The following is a 21,930-nucleotide window of genomic DNA, read 5'->3' as shown; positions in this document are numbered from 1 at the left end:
AAGAACATTTCATGTCAGTAAAAATATATATCCATTTTGTCCCGCAGTCCCATATTTTTTATGATACATGGTTTATTTAGAATTTGTGAGGTTTCTTATCAGAAAGACTAAAGCATGCTCTATCGATAACAAGACCTGCTCAGGTTTCATCCCTTTAAAGGGCCAAAATATGATCAATACTTCAATGGTCATTAATTTTTTGTATAATCCATCGAGAGACAACTCAATTAGCTGAATTTACTTTGAAATCTGAAAATATTCAGTAGAAAATATTTTTATCGTCCATACACTTCTTTAGGTCCCTAAAGCGACAGCCGCCTAAATGCTGCGGGTATTAGTTGAGGTGGAAAACCCAATGCCCAGGGTTAGCGAATACCAGCCTCATAGTACCTTTTTCTATGTACCCCTGGGAGAAGAAATCTACCTTTGCAGATTCGCACTCAATTTTGTCCTACACAATTCCGGAGTTTATGGTGGCCCTTCCTTATGAGGAGACCCAACCACCAGCCTGGATTTTGAACTGGTTACGTTTGCAGCGAGGTGGGGTCCGAAACGTATAACTGGTGCATGTGCCTGAACATTCAAGAGGTTCTGAAATGGCCACCTCAGAGTTGCTGGCATAAATCTCATATCCCTGGGTTTCCGATGAAGAGAAAACCAAGAACTAGATGGTTTTGAAGCGGGGCTACTTCAAATCACTACCTGGACATCTGCATCAATGCCATTGGGATGACTTTGAGGAGGTGGGAAAGGTGTGTGTTTTCTTATGCAGGTAGAATGGTTGTTACCAATGTACAATCCATCCATATTCTGCATAAGTGTGTGGTGGATATTTCTAGTAGTAGCGAAGCCTGTGTCTCCTGGGCCCTAGTACAATGAAGGAATTGGCTCCCTAGTTGTTGTTTGAATAATAAAATACAGCAATATGAAGCCCTCTGGACCCCAGTGCCACTGGACCTGATGCACTAATGGAAGATATACCCCTGGCAGTCCTTGCTAAGGAGAATATGTTGAACTGTAATTATTACACCGGCCTCACCAGTTTGTGAGTCTAGAATCAAAACTTCGATCCACCACCGCTCTCGGGACAGGATTAACTCTACCACCTCAGAACCTAACAAAGATGTGTCTCAGGTGGTCCGGAGACAGAACACCTTGGAGAGAGGTGTCGCTTGAAGCAACATTAGCGAATCTAGTCTTCACCTGGTGGAGAGGTGTGGCTCACTGGTTAGAGGCGGCAGACCCGTAAGCAGAGAATCGGCCAGAGACCAGGGTTCAATTCCCGAAGCAGCAGGGTCGTGGACCAGGGTCAAAACGGACTTGATAATTCTCGCCTCAGTACCTACTCTAACCAGGAACACACTCGGCAACTCTGGGCATTAAGCTTGCCTCATCTCTACAACGGCCCCATACAGACGCCGGGGATGCCTGGTTTCACCTTGGAGATACCCAGAAAGGGACCATCTCACAGGGATAGCCAGGACGGGTTCCCCAGCGGTCTACAGCGCTGGGACGCCCTGTTGCTGGGGCAGCTGTGCGCTTTACAAGTCTACAACATTTACAACATTTACATTTCACCTCGGATGGTGGAACGCCGCTGTGGGCAGGAGTCTGAGCCAGAAGAAAATGCCTTAACCAGGTCAGACTCATGGACACTCCAGCAGAAAGTGGACATTCGATAGAGCAGCACCCACAATGCCTTTCAAAAAATCTAAGGCGTGGGTAAACAGTCTAGAACATTTTATGAGAATGAAATTATTTACAGTTATATCAAAATGTCTGGCAATTGGAGAGGCATGCTTCCGCCAAGAGCACATCTAACTTAATGGCCACCTTGTTACTTGAAATCAGCATGATAAGGGGATTTAAACCCTTCAAAGATTATCTGGAAGGTCATCAAATTGTTTTTTATTGTTTAAGGGCTTCCAAGACTGGTAGCCGGAAATGAAGTTTTGTTTATCTTTTTCAGAGGGGCATGCTTACTACTCGACAGTCATCGGATCTCACCCTGAATCATGGAAAGCATTTGGGGTGCTAAGGAGCAAGGCTACGAGCTCAGCTAAAGATAACATAATTTGTGGCGCCACTCTAGCTTTTGATGGTTAAGGCATATAGAAAAGATCAACCTTATATGGCAAGATACGGGGGAGAACTCTTTCCCTACTTTTCACGGGACAGGTTACAGGCCCTTGATCTCCAGAGGAGGCGAGGCACTTGAAGGTCACGGGCAAGCATGGCTATCCAACAAGCTTGTCTGTTGCATAGGCAGACTGCCTAAAACCAGGCCAATGGTAGATTGGAACGCAAAAACGTCCTAATTACCATCTGGGTTGGCAGGGAAGGGCGCGCGGGAACGCATTCCATTAAATGTAAGCATTAAGAAACCTTCGGCAAATATAGAGGGGATCTCTGGCTCAACATAACACTTGATTTAAGTTCTGAGTTTGCTGAAGTTTGTACAATGATAAAACTTCCTTTTACTGACAGAAAATACGTAATATAGATATATATTTTTTTGCAACAGGATTGGCGTCTCAAAAGTCATGTATTCCAATGCAGACAAAACACAGGCATTAACAACTGCATCCATACAAGTGCAAGCACGGTCTTGGAAAGATAATGCGCAACTACAGCTCGCCACCTGACACATGGCTCAGGGAGGACATCAAACTACAGAAACTACAGGGCAATCCGACTCGCCATCTGTGCCCAAGAGTGGCCAAGTCCAACAATGATGCGGCAGCATCCTAACGGCAAGCGAGCTGTCCTTCAGAATCCATCCTGCAAACCTCATTGCACTTTGCACCTGCTACCATGGGCAGGACGGTGGAAGAGGAATGCGAATGATGCAGTATTAATTAGTAAACCGATGCAGCTACGAAGAAACACGCGGCCCTTATAAAAAAACAAAGCTGTTAACGTGGTCCATTAGTGCCTACATGCAAGTATAGCATTTACAAGAGCCATCAGCATAATTAAAAAAATCACCATGCTCCCAGAACATATACACTACCAAAGCTATTATATAAACAAATGTCTACTACAGATTATGCGGTTTCAATTATGCAAGTGTTAGAGCATAATGTTACCACAACCCAATACTCGACACACATGACTTCTCCAGGAACTTTGGGAAAGATTAAAAAATATGTGGTCCTCTGTCATGTGTGGACCATGTATCAGCCCGTCAATCGCGCATGCTACCCCAGTAGGGAGGCATGTCACTTTCCACTCAAATCTCCCCCCCCCCCCCCCCCCCCCCCCCCACTGAGGTCCACACTCCTGGAACCACTCTGCTCCCAGGGATGGTCTTTTGGCAGAGTAGACATCAAGGCTTCACTAGTCCGCGTTGGGGGAGCTCGGACACGTGCTTCGTGTAACACGGAACCATAGGTCGCAACATTCCAAAGTGACCCATAGTGATCATCACTCCAAGGTCCTACAGTTTAGTGAATTCCACAGCTGAAAGATCTCAGACACTGCGCCTAGATCACGAAGCCTGAATAAGGACCTTCTCGTCCTGCAGTAAATCAGAGCTAAGCAAGGGCCGAAGTCAAGCAACTAACCTCGCCTTACACACTGCTTTGATCCTACTGCAGCCCCTCCCAGGTATGATGTCAACACATTCCTAAGCCAATCACAAATGACAGTGGTTTGGCAATGTGGGGGAAGAACCAATTCAACATCCGGCTCAAATAATCTGTCGACAGTAACTAATTACTGTGCAGCCAATTGTAAATGTCAGCTGTCATTGTGGATGCCGGGGAAATATCTGTTTCTGTTCAACCGATCTACAACGTATTAATTACAGGATAACTCATGATAAAGCAGGCGGTCATGTGGCCCACTCTGACACTAGCATGCTACACAATTCTGCTACTAGCAGCTGGCTGAGACCTGCTGAAATAGGCAAGTCATGGCTACAAACTGAAGAGTCACCAATGCAAGCATAGTTCTTCATGGACAGTTTACGCACCATGTCCATCCTACGCACTGCATTGCATATTAAAAGTGGCCAGGGAGTGTCTAGCTGAACACTAAAGGATTATCATTCAGAACTAAACATTGCAAGTTTATGGTTTTATGTCCATAGTCCATTCACTGCTGAAACATGGAAGATTTAGGGATCTGTAGATTTGCAGGGACTCCTTTGTGCCTCTGAAGATGGAGCATTCTACGGTCTTCAAGCAGTTCCCAAACTCCATACTCGAACAGTATTGCGCCCAGATGGCAAGTTTAACATGAAGCCTAAAAGACTCCCCATGACCCTTTCTCTGGAAAATAGAAGCACAACTCACAGAGCCTTGTTGGATTTATGTTACACGACTGCCAAAGCACAAAACCAGCGTACTGAAAAACCAGACCTATCCCCCCATCAAGAGCTCACTACCTCGGGACAGAGGAGTGTAGTGGGATGTGCTGGGAACCATCCGCTAGATGTTTCTGCACTCAACGCAAAGGATATCTGCAGGAATGGAATCCAAAACTACGACGAGGAAGGGGAGGACCTTACTGGCAAGTAAACCAAGTATTACCACTTGGCCACACTTTGTTACAGCCCATACTTAATATGAGCCTTGTACACTTTACCCCCAAAGCCTTCCGCGATCCGCTCACGTCACACACAAAGAGGACACACACAGGGATTCTGGTGACAACATTCAGGTCAAAACACGAGGAACCTTTGGCTGAACCAGAAACCGTGCATCTATGGAAGAGAGGCTCTTGTGTGTTACTCCGCCATCTGTTCAGAGCCTGGGACTGGCTGGCTTCAGATGCCTGTAAAGAGAGGCAAGCATCTTTTTCCCCAAACATCTCCAGAGTTTTTGTTCCAGTCATTAATCCCTTGCTCAGGAACTTCTCTAGAGGTCCATCTCTGTGCAGCCACTGCACTCTATCGGTTATATAGCTGAACCCTAGGTGCGGTGGAATGGAATGCTGCACGCAACAAAGAGGACAGCATAGTGCCTCTTTTTGGGAAAGGAGAGCAATAATTTTGGACTCAATACCAAGGGTGAGACAGAAGGGTCTGGTCTGTTACAGTCACAGTGCTTAGCAGATTATATAGACCTGGTGTTGTGTTGTGCACATGAGATTGTGGTTTGCCCTGAATAACAGTCCTGTTGGCTCTGTGAGAGATGACTGTGTGAATAAGGGGTCCCTGTCAGCGCCTTGATTTTTTAAATGCGTCTGGTGCGGTGATCCTGTCTTAGGAGGTTTATCTAAAGTTTATTTGGAGTTAAGAGATATGAATATGCATGTTCATTTATTCTATTATGCTGCTAAAAAGTGGAAAAGGCTCCCTAAACCTCAGAGCGATCTAGATACGGGAAAGGTGTTTAAAGCATAATTTTTAGGGAATAAGGAGTCTTACTGCGCCGCTCTACAGGCTTATTCAGCAAACGTACAATTCTTGGGAAGCAGCTGTGCGCTCTACAAATGACATTCGTTCATTTGTGGAGAGGTCTGATGAAGACATCCTATTGATTCAGAAGTGCGGCTATGAGCGCAGTGATTCCAAACTATACGACATATACGATCTCCATTGGATTTATGCGATCGGTCTCGTCTAATGAGTTGTGATGGATGTTGGACTATGCTGCTGAAACAAGACCAACAAGACAAACCTGGCCAGCATGAACGATAATCCGCAAACCACACTTGCACTTCATTATATGAGATAGTAACCTAAACCCCCAGTTTCCTCTGCATTCCCATTGCAGCTAAGGTGGCCATGTGGCCTAATTCAAAGTTGGGTGACTTACATTGGACTGCATCGCAGGTCATAGACTTAACGACTGGCTGTGCTTCTAGCCGCTTAAAGGGTATACAATCCACACTCCTAGCAGAGCCTCTGGCTCAGTCTAGGGTGAACTGAAATGATCCATGTCAATCAGCCTCCACCTCTAGGATCTGAGTAAATGTAGTCACAAGTTCCAGTACCAGCAAATCTAGCTGACTGTGACCTTACTGTCATGTCCTGTGTTTCTGTACGAGGACACTAGTGGTTACGTAATCTGATGGGTTTGGCTGGGTGTGATGCAGTGTGTTCAGTTAACGGTTGCATGCTGAAGAATAAAGATGTGCAAACCAGAGCTCTGTGTGTGGCGTGGTCTGTTACATGCTCTCGGGCTGGGGAAAACACTACAACTGGCGACGAGATAGGGGATACATGCCCCCTCAATGATACAAGGCTGCTCTCCCTGAGAGTTTGCCGTGGTCCAGCAAACCGCTCATGCGTGCCACGTGTGCCTCAGGAAGCAGTCTGCAGTTGTTCCTTTAATCCGAAATACCATACAGAGATTGTGTGGATGCAAGCCTGGTGGGGTTGGGTGTGCTCCTTGGACAACATAATGAACAGCCTGATGCTTAGACACATTCTGGCCTATGCTAGCCAGAGTCTATCTTAGACCTAAAATGCTCATTCTCAACTGGAGAAAAAAAGCATAGGTTTAGTATGGGTGTATCACTTCCATGTGTTTCAGTACGGAAAGCATTTCACCCTGGTCACAGATCATCAAGCATTGCTCACCAGCATCGGAAATCCAAAAGCTAAGATGCCCCCTTGCATCGAGAACTGTGGGGGTTGCGTCGGCAGGAGTAGGACTACTCTATTGTGCACAAACAAGAGAAAGATCAAAATCCAGCAGACTACTTTTCCCGAGTGCCGCTGCAACGTCATAGCACAACGTCTAAAGCAGCTGAAGACTACATCAATTTCATTGTAAAGTCAAGGGCACCTGCAGCTCTTTCTATTGAACAGATTATGACAGCTACTAGTACTGACAAAGACATGCTTGAGCTTAAGGAAACCATTACACCACAATTATGGAGGAAGCATACTCAACCTCTTACAGATGGTGTTGAGTACCAGAAATGTAAAAATGTTTGTGAAGAACTCTGTTACACATGATGGTGTCATACTACGAGAGGCAAGAATAGTTATCCCTGAAAGCCTGAGGCAACAAGTTATTGAACTGGCACCCGAAGGACATTGTGGCTTGCTGCAACTAAAAGAGACCCCAGGCATCTAGTGTTGTTCCCACGTCTTGATGAACAAGTTAAAAGGTAGCTTTAAGTTTGTCTTCTATGCAATTGCCTGTCGCCAGAAACGACTCAGCACCCATTGAGCATGTCTGGGCTACCTAAGAAAGCTTGGGAGAGGATTGCATTGACTTCTTCGCACCCCTCAATAACGGGCATCATCTAATGGTAGTTGTTGATGAGTACTCATGTTTTCCTCTAGTAAAAGACTTATCATCAACCACACATGACAGTCATCGAGAGGCTGGATGACATTTTCACAACATGGGGTGTTCCCTCCATTCTCAAATCTGACAACGGTCCACCCTTCAATAGCAGAGAGATCAAAGACGTTCTCAAACATCAGAAAAGTACACCCCTCTGGCCACAGGCTAATGGCACTATGAACGATTTAGGAGTACTTTAAAAAGGGTGGTTAAACATGCCACACTGAAAGGCATCAACCTCAAGTCTGCTTTATGCCCACCCTTCGTGCCTACCGTTCCACTCCTCACTCCACGACCGGAGAAAGTCTTGCCACCTTGCTGTTCGAGGGAGCTCATGGAATGAATATATAATAACGGACCACCAGCTGTTCATTAGACTGTGACAAGATTTGTGACACTGACACCTTTCGCTAATGCAAAATGAAGGCTTACACCGATAAGCGCAGACTCGCTCGAGACATGGTTTTCGAGAAAGGAGAGAGCTCTTGTCAAGCAAAAGCAGACAAACTAAACAGGCACTCCTGTTGATGAAGAACCGCTAAGAGTTGTGGCGAGTAAATGACATATGGTAACAGCCCAACAACCGGGAAAATCCATGGCCAGGGACTTGTTACATTTTAAGCCTTTGCCCATTTATACAAATAGAAAATAAACTTGGGCCTATCACAGAATCCTCAAGACTGTGGCTTGATGATTCTCAAACCCATCAGCACCACAAGGGTGTAATAATGGAAATACAGCGCTACACAAATTTCAACATAATGTAACAAAAGCACAGAAAGTCAACTATGGGGAGAAGTGGAAAAGGAAAGGAGCAAAGGCAACAACAATAGTCTGGTACAGAGTATGCAGTTAGGGTAGCCGTCTTATCCAGCTGGACTCTATGTGGTATTCTTTGGCAGACCACAGGGATGGTAATGAGGTATAGATCACTTTAGATCATCAATTCGAACCAATATTAATCTATTGTTCTTGAGATTAACCGTTTGGTGCCAAAATAGCTGACACTGTACCGCAGGTTTCTTTGTTAAGTCATGCTTATCAGAGCTCCTACTTGCAACCACTCAACACTGCAAGAGGAAAGGGCCACTTTTATACCAGTTTATGTATTTTTTTTTTTTAACCTAAACCCTGGCTCTCAAGCAGTTCAGTGACACCGTCTTTCCCCCCCAAGCAGCACATTCCTGCCTTGTTACGGTTATTTATTATAATCCTTTATAATACTGGAGCGTATTAACTCTGATCCTCCGGTGTTCTGCAAGCATATTTTGTTTTTGACAGTAACTAATAGTGCAGCTTCAAGCAAAAACAATTTGTTTTTTCCCAAAAATTCTTTACTGACCTAATCCATTTAAAACTGGGATTTCTCTGTCAAACATGTAATTTATCCTTGCTGAAACAATTATTTTTTTTAGAAGTCTTCTGATTTCAAGGAGTGTTTCCTTGCATTTTACAGTCTAGATACAAAGCTGCTACCCTCTGCTGTGAAAGTCTCTCCTCAAACAGTTGCCCCGGAAATGAATCCCAGAGGCCTGGACTTGGGATCACTGGCACTGCCAGCTTGTCTTAGCAGAGCCTTGATGCAACGTGACCTCCAGCCAGGGGCATCTTGTCACTGCCCATAGTAACAGCCCCTTCACCACAGCTTTATCTGCCTGTCTTGCTCACTGCTGTAGGATCTGGGGTAGAATTTTCTACTCCCAGCGGTGCTTACTTCGTGTCAGAGGCATACTTGTAATCTATCACTATTTTACACAGCTGTTTTAAACGCATCTTAAATCAAAACAGAGGTTTATATTTTTACGCATGCGTGCTGTAGGAGTGAGTCCACTAGAATTTGGGTGGCCTCTGTACTAACACCTCAAACACATGCCGGTCTTCATTTTGCTACGCCAAGGCAATATTCTCCCATTGCGAGATGTGCATAGCTAGGGGACAAGGAGAGTTCCATGGTGCTTCCACATTTTAGTCTATACAATTGGTGACCAAAAAATAAAGGAAAATGCTACTTACCCAGTATGCATCTGTTCTTGGCATGTAGAGCTGTAGAGTCACATGCTGTGCATAGCCCGCCATCTAGTGTTGGGTCCGGATGTTTGCACTTTGTTTTTGTTCGAAGAAGTCTTTTCCAGTCACGAGGTAGGTGACTCCTCCTTTCGGTGATAGTGCGCATGGGCATGGACTCCATTTTTAGATTGTTTGCCGCAGAGGGTGATGATGGAGTTAGTAAGAATAGTAAGAGATGTCCATGTATGTATGTATTTAAGTAAGATGTAACTGCAACAGGTATAGGTACCCGGGGAGGCGGGTGTGCACGTGACGCTACAGCTCTACATGCAAAGAACAGATGCATACTGGGTAAGTAGCATTTTCCGTTCGACTATGCTGTGCATAGACTACAAAGCAGTTATCTCCCAAAGCAGTGGCTAACCTGTTGCTGTTGCAGTGGTTTGAAATGGTGTACGTAAAACTGCTTGACCCACACTAGCTTGCTAACACATCTACACAATAGTGTTATGAGAATGTGTGAGGTGTAGACCATGTTGCAGCTTTGGGTATGTTTCCTAGAAATGACATAGAAGCCCCTAGTTCGCGAGTGGAGTGTGCTCTAGGGGGAATTGTTAAAGTTCTTTTTGCTTTTTCATACCATATCTGAATGCATTTGACTATCATTATTGCAATGCCTGACTTTGATATTGGATTGCCTTTATGTTGTGGAGCAAAAGCGACAAATAGTGGTTTTGTTTTGCGGAAAGGTTTTGTACTTTCTATAAAGTAAAGAATAGCTCTTTTCACATCTAAAGTGTGTAAAGTACATTCTGTCACAGAATCTGGCTGAGGGAAGAACACAGTCAACTCAACAGATTGGTTGATATGAAAGGCAGAAATGACTTTTGGTAGAAATTTAGGGATGGACCGCAGAACCACTTTGTTTTGATGTATTTGTAAGAATGGTTCTTGTATGGCTAGTGCTTGAAGCTCACCCACTCTCCTCAGAGATGTGATAGCTATGCGGCAAGCTACCTTCCCAATAAGAAATTGTATTTCACATTTATGCAGTGGTTCAAAGGGTGCACCCATTAGTCTGGTGAGGACAATGTTGAAATTCCACACTGGAGCAAGTGAAAGTCTTGGAGGAATGATTCTTTTAAGTCCCTCCATAAATGCTTTGATGACAGGCACTCTAAAAACAGACAGATGCTGTCTGTTCTGTAGGTATGCAGCTATTGCAGCAAGATGGAAGCGTATGGAAGAGTATGCTAAATTGGAACGTTGCAGATGTAGTAAATAGCAAATGATGTTTTGAACCGAAGCGTCAAGTGGATCTATTTGATTGTTATTGCGGTATATAACAAATTGTTTCCACTTTGCTGCATAGCATGCTCTTGTGGTAGGACGTCTTGCCTCTTTCATAATATCTTTACAGTCTGGCGGAAGATTAAGGTAGCTAAACTCCAAGATTTCAGGTGCCAGATCGTAAGGTTGAGATGGCTGGGATCTGGATGTCTTATTTCTCCATGGCTCTGAGTGAGCATATTCGGGGTGAGGTGTAGTTTTTGGTGAGGAACTACTGAGAGCTCCAACGGGGTTGTGAACCAGGGTGGTCGAGCCCATGTGGGAGCAACTAGGATTAATGGCAGGGACACCTGTCTGAGCCTCCGAACCACAAATGGAATAAGTGGAAGAGGCGGAAAAGCGTAAGCAAATATCCCTGACCAATTCCTCCATAGTGCATTGCCTTTGGACAATGGGTGTGGATGTCTGGATGCGAAGTTTGGGCATTTTGCGTTTAGGTTTGTGGCAAACAGATCTATGTCTGGAAAGCCCCACATTTGAAAGAATGGGAGGGGAACTTGAGGGTGGAGTTGATCTTACTCCTGGAAGGTGTTCTGCCAGGAGAAACATTCTGTGATGTATGGCCCATCTCCCGATGGTCTGTGCTAGTTGTGACAGCTGGAGAGAGTGTGTCCCCCTTGTTTTTGTATGTAGTACATTGCTGTCATGTTGTCTGTACGGATCAGGACAGCTTTGCCTACTAGATGAACTTGAAACGCTTTGAGCGCTAGAAAAATTGCTAGCAGCTCTAGATGGTTTATGTGGAGCTGTTTTGCTGCAGGCTCCACATGACCTGAATTGTACGTGTTTGGAGATGAGCTCCCCAACCAGTGAGCGATGCGTCTGCTGTTAGCACCATCTGTGAAACCGGGTCGATGAAGGCCCGCCCTTTTGAAAGGTTTTGTGTATTTCACCACTGCAGAGAGCGATGGGTGCGGCCATCCACCAACACTAGATCCGATAACCGAACTGGAGCCTGGTTCCATTGACGTGCTAAGCAGTCCTGAAGGGGACGCATCTGAAGTCTTGCGTAAGGAACTATTTGTATGCAAGACGCCATCATCCGTAGTAACTGCATGAACACTCGAGCTGGTAATGAGTGATGAGGCTTTAACTGGCAAAGCAGAGACTGCATGTTGTGGATTCTGGCTGGATTGGGGTAGGCCAAAGCCTTTTATGTATCTATTGTGGCTCCCAGATACACCTGTGTGTTGGATGGTTGTAGATGAGACTTGGACAGGTTTACTGTGAATCCCAGATCGTGGAGCAACTGCACTGTTTTGTGAGTGTGACGGAGAAGGCTTTTTTGCGAGCTGGCTTTTATGAGCCAGTCGTCCAGATGGGGAAGACGTGAATGTGTTGTCTTCGAAGGTGAGCTGAGACTACTGCTAAGCACTTGGTGAAAACTCTGGGTGAGGTTGTTACTCCAAATGGGAGCACCTTGAACTGATAATGCTGTCCTGCTGCCACGAACCTTAGGTATTTGCGATGAGCAGGATCTATTGGGATATGGAAATAGGTGTCCTTTAAGTCCAGAGTGGACAGGAAGTCGCCTTGTTGAATGAGTGGAAGTACTTGCTGTAGAGTGACCATGTGAAAGTGGTCCGATTGAATGTATAGATTGAGTTCTCTGAGGTCCAGTATAGGTCTGAGAGATCCGTCCTTCTTGGGAATTAAGAAGTATAGGGAGTATGTATCGGTTCCTTGATGTTCTAATGGGACTGGCTCTATTGCTCCTTTTTCTAACAGAGATTGAACCTCTTTTTTCAGAAGGGTGAAATGTTCCTATGAGATCTTGGAAGAATGTTTGGGGGAGTGTCTGTAAGTTCCAGGCAGTAACCATATTGGATAATTTGTAGAACCCATTTGTCTGAGGTGATGGTGTTCCAGACAGGGAGAAATTGAGAGAGACGTCCCCCGACAGGAGTGGAATGATCAGAGGGTAGTGGAAGCAGGCCACTGTTTGTTATTAGCGGGGGAAGTGCTTGTGGAGTTGCCTCTGCCTCTTCCGTTACCATTGTTTCCTCTAAAATCTCCTCTAAAATATCCTCTTGATGAGGGTGATTAATTGTTGCCCTTGTAAGAGGAGGATGGATTTTCTGTGGTAACAGTTTTGGACCTACCCCTGTAAAAGGAGCGGTGAAAGGAACCTCTACTAGCAGGTAATTGTAAAGCCCCCATGGACTTTGCGACCTCAGTGTCCTTTTTCATTTTTTCCAGCGAGGTGTCAACTGCTGGGCCAAATAGGTGTTCCTTGTCAAAAGGTTGATTAAGAATAGAGGCCTGTACCTCGGGTTTGAAACCTGATATTCTTAACCATGCGTGTCTGCGTAGCAACACACTTTGGTTTACTGCACGTGCTGCTATGTCTGCTGCATCTAATGCACATTTGATGGAGGTATTGGTCATGAGTTTTCCTTCTTGTATGAGATTATTTGCCTTAGCTTTATGCTCATTAGGCAGATATTGGATTAAGTTTTTCCAACTCATCATAATGAGCTCTATCATATCTAGCTAACAAAGCCTGAGCATTGGCAATGCGCCAGGGAGTAGCTGCCTGAGAAGCGACCCTTTTACCAGAGGCATCAATTAACTTGGACTCTTTATCAGGAGGACGGGCCTCATCTGTTTGTGAATTTGCTCTTTTACGCGCATTAGAGACCACCAAAGAGTCCAAGGGCAGTTGACCTTTGATGTAAGCTGTGTCAGTAGGTGCTGGTTTATATTTTTTCCTCAACCCTGGGCGTGATTATTCTTGCCCTGACAGGGTCTTTGAAAACCTCATCTGCATGCTTAAGCATTCCCTTAAGCATTGGTAAAGTGTGTGTAGTTTTTGACTTGAGCTTAATGTCTCGAATAAGAGGTCCTCCTCTAAAGTTTCTTTATGTAATTCCAGCCCATGATAGTGAGCAGCCCTATTAAGAAGCTCAATATAACCTATATTGCAATCAAGAGGTGATGGCCTAGACTGATACAAATGTATGTGGATCAGTATTATAATCCTCCCATGGATCAGCATCTTGTGATCTGTTGTCATCCCCATCCCCCTCATCCTGTGGGTCAGGTGATAGCGGTGGTGGGGAATTAGTGGGGGTAATAAGTAGGTGAGGATTAGTAGGTGAAGGAGGTGGAATATCAGGTGGTGATGGGTTTGTACCCATATTCCTTTTCTTTAGAGGTATATGATGTTCATCCTAATGTGCCAATTTCCTTTTTTCTGGTAATTTGGCATGAATATGTCCAGTATCTGGTTTGATAACCAGTTCTTTTTGTTTTGGATCCGGAGGTGGAACATCGGACCGAAAATCCTTTGTTGGAGTCTTTTTCTCTTTAGTTGTAGTTTTCGGTGTCAAGAGTTTCGGCACCAAACTCTTTGGCACTAAAGGTTTAGGCTTGGACAAAGATGGAGGATGGACATGCTTGGTTTTCGGCACAGAGGATTCCAGTTCAGTGCCGCTAGGGTGCAGACTCAATCCAGAACTGGAATGCTTTTCTTTGTGTTGCGGCGCCGGCCCGCGGGCGGGGTGCTCGAAACTTTTTCTTGGTGCCGACCTTGGCCCGCAGGCAGAGAAAGGACCGGAGCCTTCTTAGGTTTTGGTTGTTGGGGCAAAGGGGTTCCTGTACTCACGATACGCTGACCCAGTGCAACTTGCTCCTCTTCTTCCATGTTGGAGTCGGCTTCGGACACGGAGACATGCTCTTCTTCCTCCGCTCCTTGAGCATGTTCTTGGCCGGAATCTTCTCGGAAGATGTCCAGTACGGAGCCGCCTTGTTGTTGCATTTCGTGACGTCGAGTCCAACGATCACAGAGCGTCTTCTTCGATAGAAACGATCGGCATGCGTCGCAGTCTTTCTCGTCGTGCTCCAGGGACAAATAGAGATTGCACACTTCGTGCAGGTCGGTGCGCGGAAATTTGGCGCGACACCCGGGACAGAGCTTGAATGGAGTTCGTACCATCGACTGCTAGCGAGCCCGGTGCGGGTTGGCCCAACTGCCCTCCACGAGTTGTCCGATCGTAGATTCTTGGTTTGAAACGATACACGGAGAATAGGAAACGTGATCGAGAAACAATACCCTCGAGGGTAGCGGATTGCGCGTCGAAGGGAACCCGAGAAACTGTGCCGAACCAGAGCGCAGCAATTCACATCCGAACCACATGGCGGAAAAAAATAATCTAACAATTGAGTCGATGCCCATGCACACTATCACTGAAAAGAGGAGTCACCTACCTCGTGACTAGAAAAGACTTCTTCGAACAAAAACATAGTGCAAGCATCCGGACCCAACACTAAATGGCGGGCTATGCACATCATGTCATCTACAGCTCACATGCCTCGAACACATTGTTTTTCAGGTAGATATCAATCATTGTTGGTAGCATGTTGGAGTGTTTTAGCTCCCCAATTGTTTCAAGGAGGAGTCACAGGCTTTGCACCCACCATCAAATCTGATGGATATATGTAGTGAGACATCGATTGTTAGCAAGAAGTAATCGTTTTGCTAATTGATGTTGGACAGGATATGGAACAGGTCTGTGCCGCTGATATACGAGATGATGTTCCTTACCAATGAAGCTAGATAATAGTCTTCACACTGTGAACTTCTTTCAAATGAAGAATTACAGTTGAAAAGACTATTGAACGTTTGGAGAGAAACTAATAAGGCATAGTTAGAGTTTTAGTCTTTATATAATGATATTCACCCTTGTTCCCATTAGTTTATCATACCTTTCATTGATTGAATAGATTTCATTTTTATTCAATTTTTCATAGTTTCTATTTTATCATTTGCCTCTTTGATATATTGCATCTTATTCATCATCATGACTTTTGCATCTTTGTAGACAGGCTTTGCAATAATACTTTCATTGTTCTGTAGGTTGTCCCTGGTCTCTCTCTCTTAGTTAAATTCTCACTTTTTACATGACTTCTTATTTCATCCAACTTTTTGTACGCCTTGAGACATCAATTCATAAACAATGACGAATTGGCTTTACTGGACATGGTACTTAAATATTTAAGATAAATTGATGACAGTTGTAATACTCCGCTCTCACTTATTGGTCGTCCTCACTTACAATTTTGCATAAGCTGAGTAGGTCGAGAATTTGTTCAATTGTGAGGTTGTAGCCTTCTTGTTGATATAATTGTTGTCCATTTCTCTTTATTCATTGCATGCACTTTACCCTGCTTTAATTTTCTCACAAATGTGTATGTGTCAATCGAGTGTCTACGTAGTTGAAATGTTCTGGACAGATGGAAATTCCCTTATTTAATACCCATTCCTGCTCCTCTGTTAATGTGTGATTTTAAAGACTCATGAATAAAGCCTCACCTCGACTCAGTACATCAGTATTTATTTTCTATGACTTCTCCTCGTCTACTTGTTTTGTATGGCCGCGTCCCTGCCTTTTTTTCTATATACATCAACACTAATTTTCCCCTTAAAAACAGGTTTTATGTGCTGGTTTTTCTTGTGTTGCAGACGTTCCTTTTCTGCTGCTTAGTTTCACAGCAGTTTCACTTGTTTCTTTCATTAGGATTTTGTTTAGATTTTTTTAAAAGGATATTGGAACATTTGACAACCTTTGAGTGCTGCTTTTTTTATTTTTTATAATGGAAGTAAAGGTCTACCTCTAGCGAACACCAGCTATGTCAGCGCACCACAGACAGAGACAGCAGAGCATGCCAATAGAGAGAGAGAAAGAGAGAGAGAGAGAGAGACACTGTTCAAAGACTATGTTGAATGAGGGGCGTTTGCATCTGTGATCACAGGAAATGATATCCCAAAGTGATCACAAATTGCATTTGGAGATGGGAGAAGAAAGAAGTGTGCCATCGCTTGAGGCAATAACAATACTGCATGGCTATCGGTCATGTGAATTTGTACCCATAGTCTGCACAAATGACCGACATGGTGCATTACACATGGTTTCTCAGCAGACCACAGCACGCTTCTTTGCTGCAAACCTGGCTGCTTTGCATTTCTGATCAGGCTTGGCATGAATTATCCTAAAGGTTACAGTCCTACAAAGTGCTCAGCAGTGACTGTGCACTTCACTTGGATGGCAAGAGTCTGGGAGAACTTTCTGTATGTGCGGAGTGCTCAGTTTGAGCACTCACTTCACGGCTGATGTCATCCTGGGCATGCTAGGGCATGTGCACAGCCCAGCGGGACAGCATGCAGCATCTAAGTTACAGGAAGGTCTTGACACATAAGTGGCTGTGGCCTGCTTATAGTCATGTTACCAGATCAAGCTTCTGTGATGGAGGGAGGGAGGAGGAGGGGAAGGGGGCTGGAGGGTGGCAGAGGGGGGGAGGGGGCAGGGTGTTGGAGTGCCAATGAGGGGAGAGGCTGAAGCACAGAGCTTCATTCAAGGCATGAAGCTTCCTCAGCAAGGCTCCAGGGATTGGCATCTGAACATTGCAATTCGTTACAGAATTAATGCAGTGGTAGAGCGACAATGTGGATAATCTGTCGCAGCGAGCATCAAGCACTGGTCCACAGTTGCTCTGCGTGCAGCACCGGGGATAGGAGCTCTACTGGGGATGGGTATCCTAAGTCCTGAGTTACATGGGTGCACGAGGGAGCCAACGGTATTCACTACTGGTGACTACAGACAAGCACCAAGCATGGAAGGCGCATTAATAGGCGGTCCCCACCTGCAGGTGGTAGTGACTAACAGTTGATGATAATAATCCATTTTGTGCCAGACTTTCACCCAAAACCTTTGGTTCCTTTCAGCTGCTGAAATCTCCAGTTAAATGTTAAGAGCTCTGCAGGGTTCCGCAGATCTCCCGATTCCGATAGGGCCAGTAACTGCTGAAAAATGGAAAAAATAGGCCACTTGGAATGAGGGCCTATTCATTCCTTTAGGATAGCCTATCAATCTTATTAAGTAGGATCACAGACGATTTGGCTTTCTGAAATCTTATTTCCTCTGAAAGTCTACTCCCTAATCAACCATGTACTTTACCTCCGGGTTAAACAACGCCCACCCTGATGTGGCTAGGTTAGTCCCGGGAGACCCTGCTATTTTACAAGTACACGTTTCTTAAGTTGCCTTCTCTTCTACACAATGACTTTTGAGACAAATATGCTTGCGTGACAGTACAGGATTAGTTTCTTTGAAAATACATTGTTTACAAATTCCACTTCGTAAGTACACTATCACGCCACCTTGAACATTCAGTGCAAAGACTGAATACACATTGTGCAAATGTTGATGTTTGTTATTTCATCCATAAGGCGGCATTGCTATCACCGAGACAATAAACAATGTCAGCTCAGCTGGAGCATCAACACAGAAGCATGAATACTGTTGTTATACATACACACATATTTCCGTGCTCAAATAAGAGAAGCCCTCTGCTGAAATTGCGAGGGCTTCGCTATGCGGGAATCTCAGCCCAGCTGATTCCCGTTTACCTTCTACCAGGACAAATGTCCACCTCGTGACCAAGACCAGGATCTCCTTACAGTGCCTTCAGGTAATCAGGGGTTAAATCATCCAATAAGGGATCCTTGGCAGAACACCCACCCTAGGTAACTGTATTGTAGGAGTACACTATACACAGTACTTGTATGTCAGCATATAAATACGCGGTGTTCTAGCACCATCATGGAATTGTTAATTCTTTTCACCATTCTTATATTGCTAATCTCTTATCTGCTTCCATCTATTAATCATTGCAGCACATACATTTTATACACAAATCACAGTGGTTTAATATATATTGAAAATGCCCCTTTGTGTATTTCTTGTGTATCTCTTTAAGTGAGCACGAGTGACTGAGCGAAAAGGTTTTAGACCGGTCATCACGATTCCTGGGGCAAGTCAGGATTATCATGTTCTGAGGTTACCCAAACCATTAGCTACCTTACTAGGGTTAGGGATACATATGGTGGCACTGTGAGCTAGCAGGACAGTAGGCCAACGTATCCTGAGGAGGCATAGAATCAGTGTGGCGCCATCCCAACATTTATGTTGTCCTACACACAAACAGTTCCTATTAAAAAGCAGAAACCGTATGACAAAAGTGGCCTTATAGCTGTCTACAGTTCTATAGAAGACAATATTAGCAGATGTGTGACCTGCAACGCAGACCTAACCAAGCATTCCGCAGTCTGTGTGTACCTGAATTTCTAGGAGACTGTCTTCATCTCTAGGGTCTTTCTTGTCAATCCCTTCGCCACGCAACAATGCCTCCAACGTGGTTCCCTCTGAGAGCACTCCGTCCTTCTTCAGGGCAATATCGGCTTCTAAAAGAAACAACAATAAGGTCAGGTTCCTCCAAGCCAATCAAAGGCCAGGTGCCTTGTATCGGTCAATAACTTAAATTGGGCAGAAATCAGAAATGGAATATTAAGCATCTGAAAATCCCACGTCTAAGACATCATTGTTGCCACTCGTTTTGCAATGGTAACTCAAGAGTAGAGCGGTGAGCTCTGGTGAGCTCCTATTTTTACACATTACAAAACTCAGTGAGGGTAGGCGTGTCTTCTGAAAGCGCTCCTTTTTTTCTTTAGGCGTTTACTCTGACATTGCTCAGTAAATATCCTTGATTATTTTTGCTGAACATATCTGTGTTTATACATATTAATTTCGGAATCTGTAAGAAGAAATTTCAATCAAAATAGTTCTATATTTATTTAAATGATAAATGTACACTTGGACGTCTGCAGTGTTACAGTGCTATAAACAGCCACATGTGAAATAGAAAAATAAATTCACTTGAACCTATTTACATGAAGTGCAACCATATATGCACTTATCCAGCTGTTTGAACGTCAGAGAATATCTCGACTCTTTATTCTGTCAATCCTTTGAGAAGCAGCCACGGTTTACAGCAGGGAGAGTCACTCCAACTAACAAGCAGTTTCCAGTTTTAAAAATAAATGCAGACAGGGAAACGGATTACTTTCTATCTGCATTTATGACTAAAAATCAGTCAAACCAAATAACCAGAAGCTATACTTGTAAGCAGGATTATATGGAATGCTGTAGGTTTGAGGGTGGGGGTTCAAAGTTATCCTGACCAGCAAAACACCCCCTAATGCTATGGAGTGGTCAACAAATCTAAAGTTTAAGGTATGGAATTCAGAGGGCACTCGTAACAGCGAAACATGTGTAGTATCCAAAGGATTTTGCTCTGACCAATTGGAATACAGAGTGTTCTGCCTTTGGACATTACATGAACAAAGCATCTCTCGACTAATTTTAATTGGTTGAAACCCAGTCATGCACCAACCAATCGTGCAATGATCTGCCCAGTCATTGGTGCATGCGCTCCATTACTTGTTTCACCCAGACGCAGCAGTGTGGGGCATGGTGGAATTCCACAATTTTCTAAACCTATGAAGGGAGCAAGTACATTTGAAACTGACGCTCGCTCCAAAAAGGTACCATATGACTGTAAACAGCAGGAGAAAGTGTTGAAGATGGCTGCCGTACCAAGGCCAGGCTGCCTTCATCGATTCTGAATAACATTTGGAGATAAACACGGACGCGGAAGACAGCAGACGGAATTGAAAACGTTTCTTTTTCTTTATATACAACAGTAGCTAGGATGGCAAGAAACGTGGACTCTATCTCCGCTGTCACAAAAATAAAATATACACATATAAAAAATATTTAAAAAACACACTTATGATTGACAAATACATTTGAGAGGAGTCGAAGTCATGCATGCAAGGGTTTACCTTGGCCATTTCATCGTGTTTGGCTCAACCCTGGATGAAAATCGTTGATGGGTGGATTATGGGAGAGTTGTAGGGTGCACGCATCTATCACTGCTGTGTATTTTTCTCTCCTCCTTGCATTATTCGGTACACATTTCTGCTTTTTTTTAATATTCTGGCATACTATTTGAGTTATTTTCTCAAAAATGCGTTACTGGTAATTAACTCTGCTAACTTGTATTCTGGTTAAAAAATAATGTGACTTGTACCTGCCAACCGAGCAATTCCTACAGCCTTGGAGGCCTGGAATAGTGGCACTGCTAGGCGAGTGGTGGGGAGTCCTTGTGCTCAATGTGTGGTGTAAGTTACAGTGGCCTACTTTTTTAAACAGATTGAGCACGGAGTTCCTCTACTGTTTCTACTAGAAAAGAAACATGCGTCCAGTTATCAATGCTTTACTAGCAAATTTAAGAAAGAAGCCGAAGTTTTGATGTGAGTGAAGAAAGTCATCACACTGCCCGCCGCAAAAACAAACAAAAAAAACACAATGGCTCGTATCGGACAGCTGTGACGTAAGCAGCAATGCAATCATGGGTGTAGGTGTTGCATGCAACAAGTAACTGCGGCGGGTTCAAATGCATGAAACGGCCAAGCAACAAGCAATCTCTTAAGAGAGAAAACAGTCAACTCTCGATAATCCGGTCTATTCAGGCCAAATAATGGTGAGGATTCAAATTTGAAACTATTCACAGTCGCAAAACTCATATTCCTATCTTAAAAGTTCATACATATATTTGGAGGTGACGCCCAACGCCAGAGGGGATGGCTACCAATACATAGCAGCCACTTGCTTGGCAATCTATAAGCATCTTAGTGCCAGGGCCTTGCAAGTGACATCAGAGCAGCAGGACAGGAGACCGGCACAGGGATGGTTGTTACACAGTGGTCCGGTTATTAACATTTCTACTTATCCCAGGGCCAGGATGTAGTGTCAGGACAGCAAGAGCGGCCCTTGTAGAAAGAGAATAAAACAGAGGCAGTGGGTCTGAGCCTGTTCAGGTGGGCTCGAGCCAGAGTAAGAGAAACTAGGAGAACCCACTACTAGCCAGATGGTTTTAGCAATTTACATTACTCAAGTTTACAATTTTGAGACAGAGCGACATGGCGCAACTTCACAAATATAGCGACTGAGCAGGAAGGCTGTTCTACAGTGCACTGCACTGAAAGCAGTGATTAGACACTGCTGTCAGCCCAATAGAGTAAGACAGCAGTGTTTTCAAACGCACACTTATCTGGAAGTTGTGATTATCTAGGTATCTGGTAACTGTGGAGCCTGTTCAGGTGGGCTCGAGCCACAGTAAGAGAAACTAGGAGAATCCACTACTAGCCAGATGGTTTTAGCAATTTACATTACTCAAGTTTACAATTTTGAGACAGAGCGACATGGCGCAACTTCACAAATATAGCGACTGAGCAGGAAGGCTGTTCTACAGTGCACTGCACTGAAAGCAGTGATTAGACGCTGCTGTCAGCCCAATAGAGTAAGACAGCAGTGTTTTCAAACGCACACTTATCTGGAAGTTGTGATTATCTAGGTATCTGGTAACTGTGGTGTGTATTACGACTTGGCTGCCACGATCTGCAACAAGAGATTCAAGTTAC

At 44.4% G+C, this 21,930-nt stretch overlaps 1 protein-coding gene across 5 annotated transcripts in view; it reads right to left on the bottom strand.

The window, feature by feature from the left end:
• DPF3 (double PHD fingers 3) overlaps positions 1 to 21,930 on the bottom strand; it is a 499,249-nt gene that overhangs the window by 115,814 nt on the left and 361,505 nt on the right. For all 5 annotated transcript variants that reach the window (XR_014968956.1, XR_014968957.1, XM_085627278.1 and 2 more), the window contains exon 4: positions 18,725 to 18,849. Coding sequence is in view for 3 of the 5 variants with exons in the window: in XM_085627278.1 (XP_085483404.1) it covers positions 18,725 to 18,849 (125 nt within the window). In the remaining 2 variants the exon portion in view is untranslated. The remainder of the gene's footprint in view (positions 1 to 18,724; positions 18,850 to 21,930) is intronic.

Source organism: Triturus cristatus, chromosome 9 (assembly GCF_964204655.1).
Source record: "Triturus cristatus chromosome 9, aTriCri1.1, whole genome shotgun sequence".
NCBI lineage: Eukaryota > Metazoa > Chordata > Amphibia > Caudata > Salamandridae > Triturus > Triturus cristatus.
Note: the sequence above shows the minus strand (reverse complement) of the source record. Positions and strands in the feature narration are given on the sequence as shown.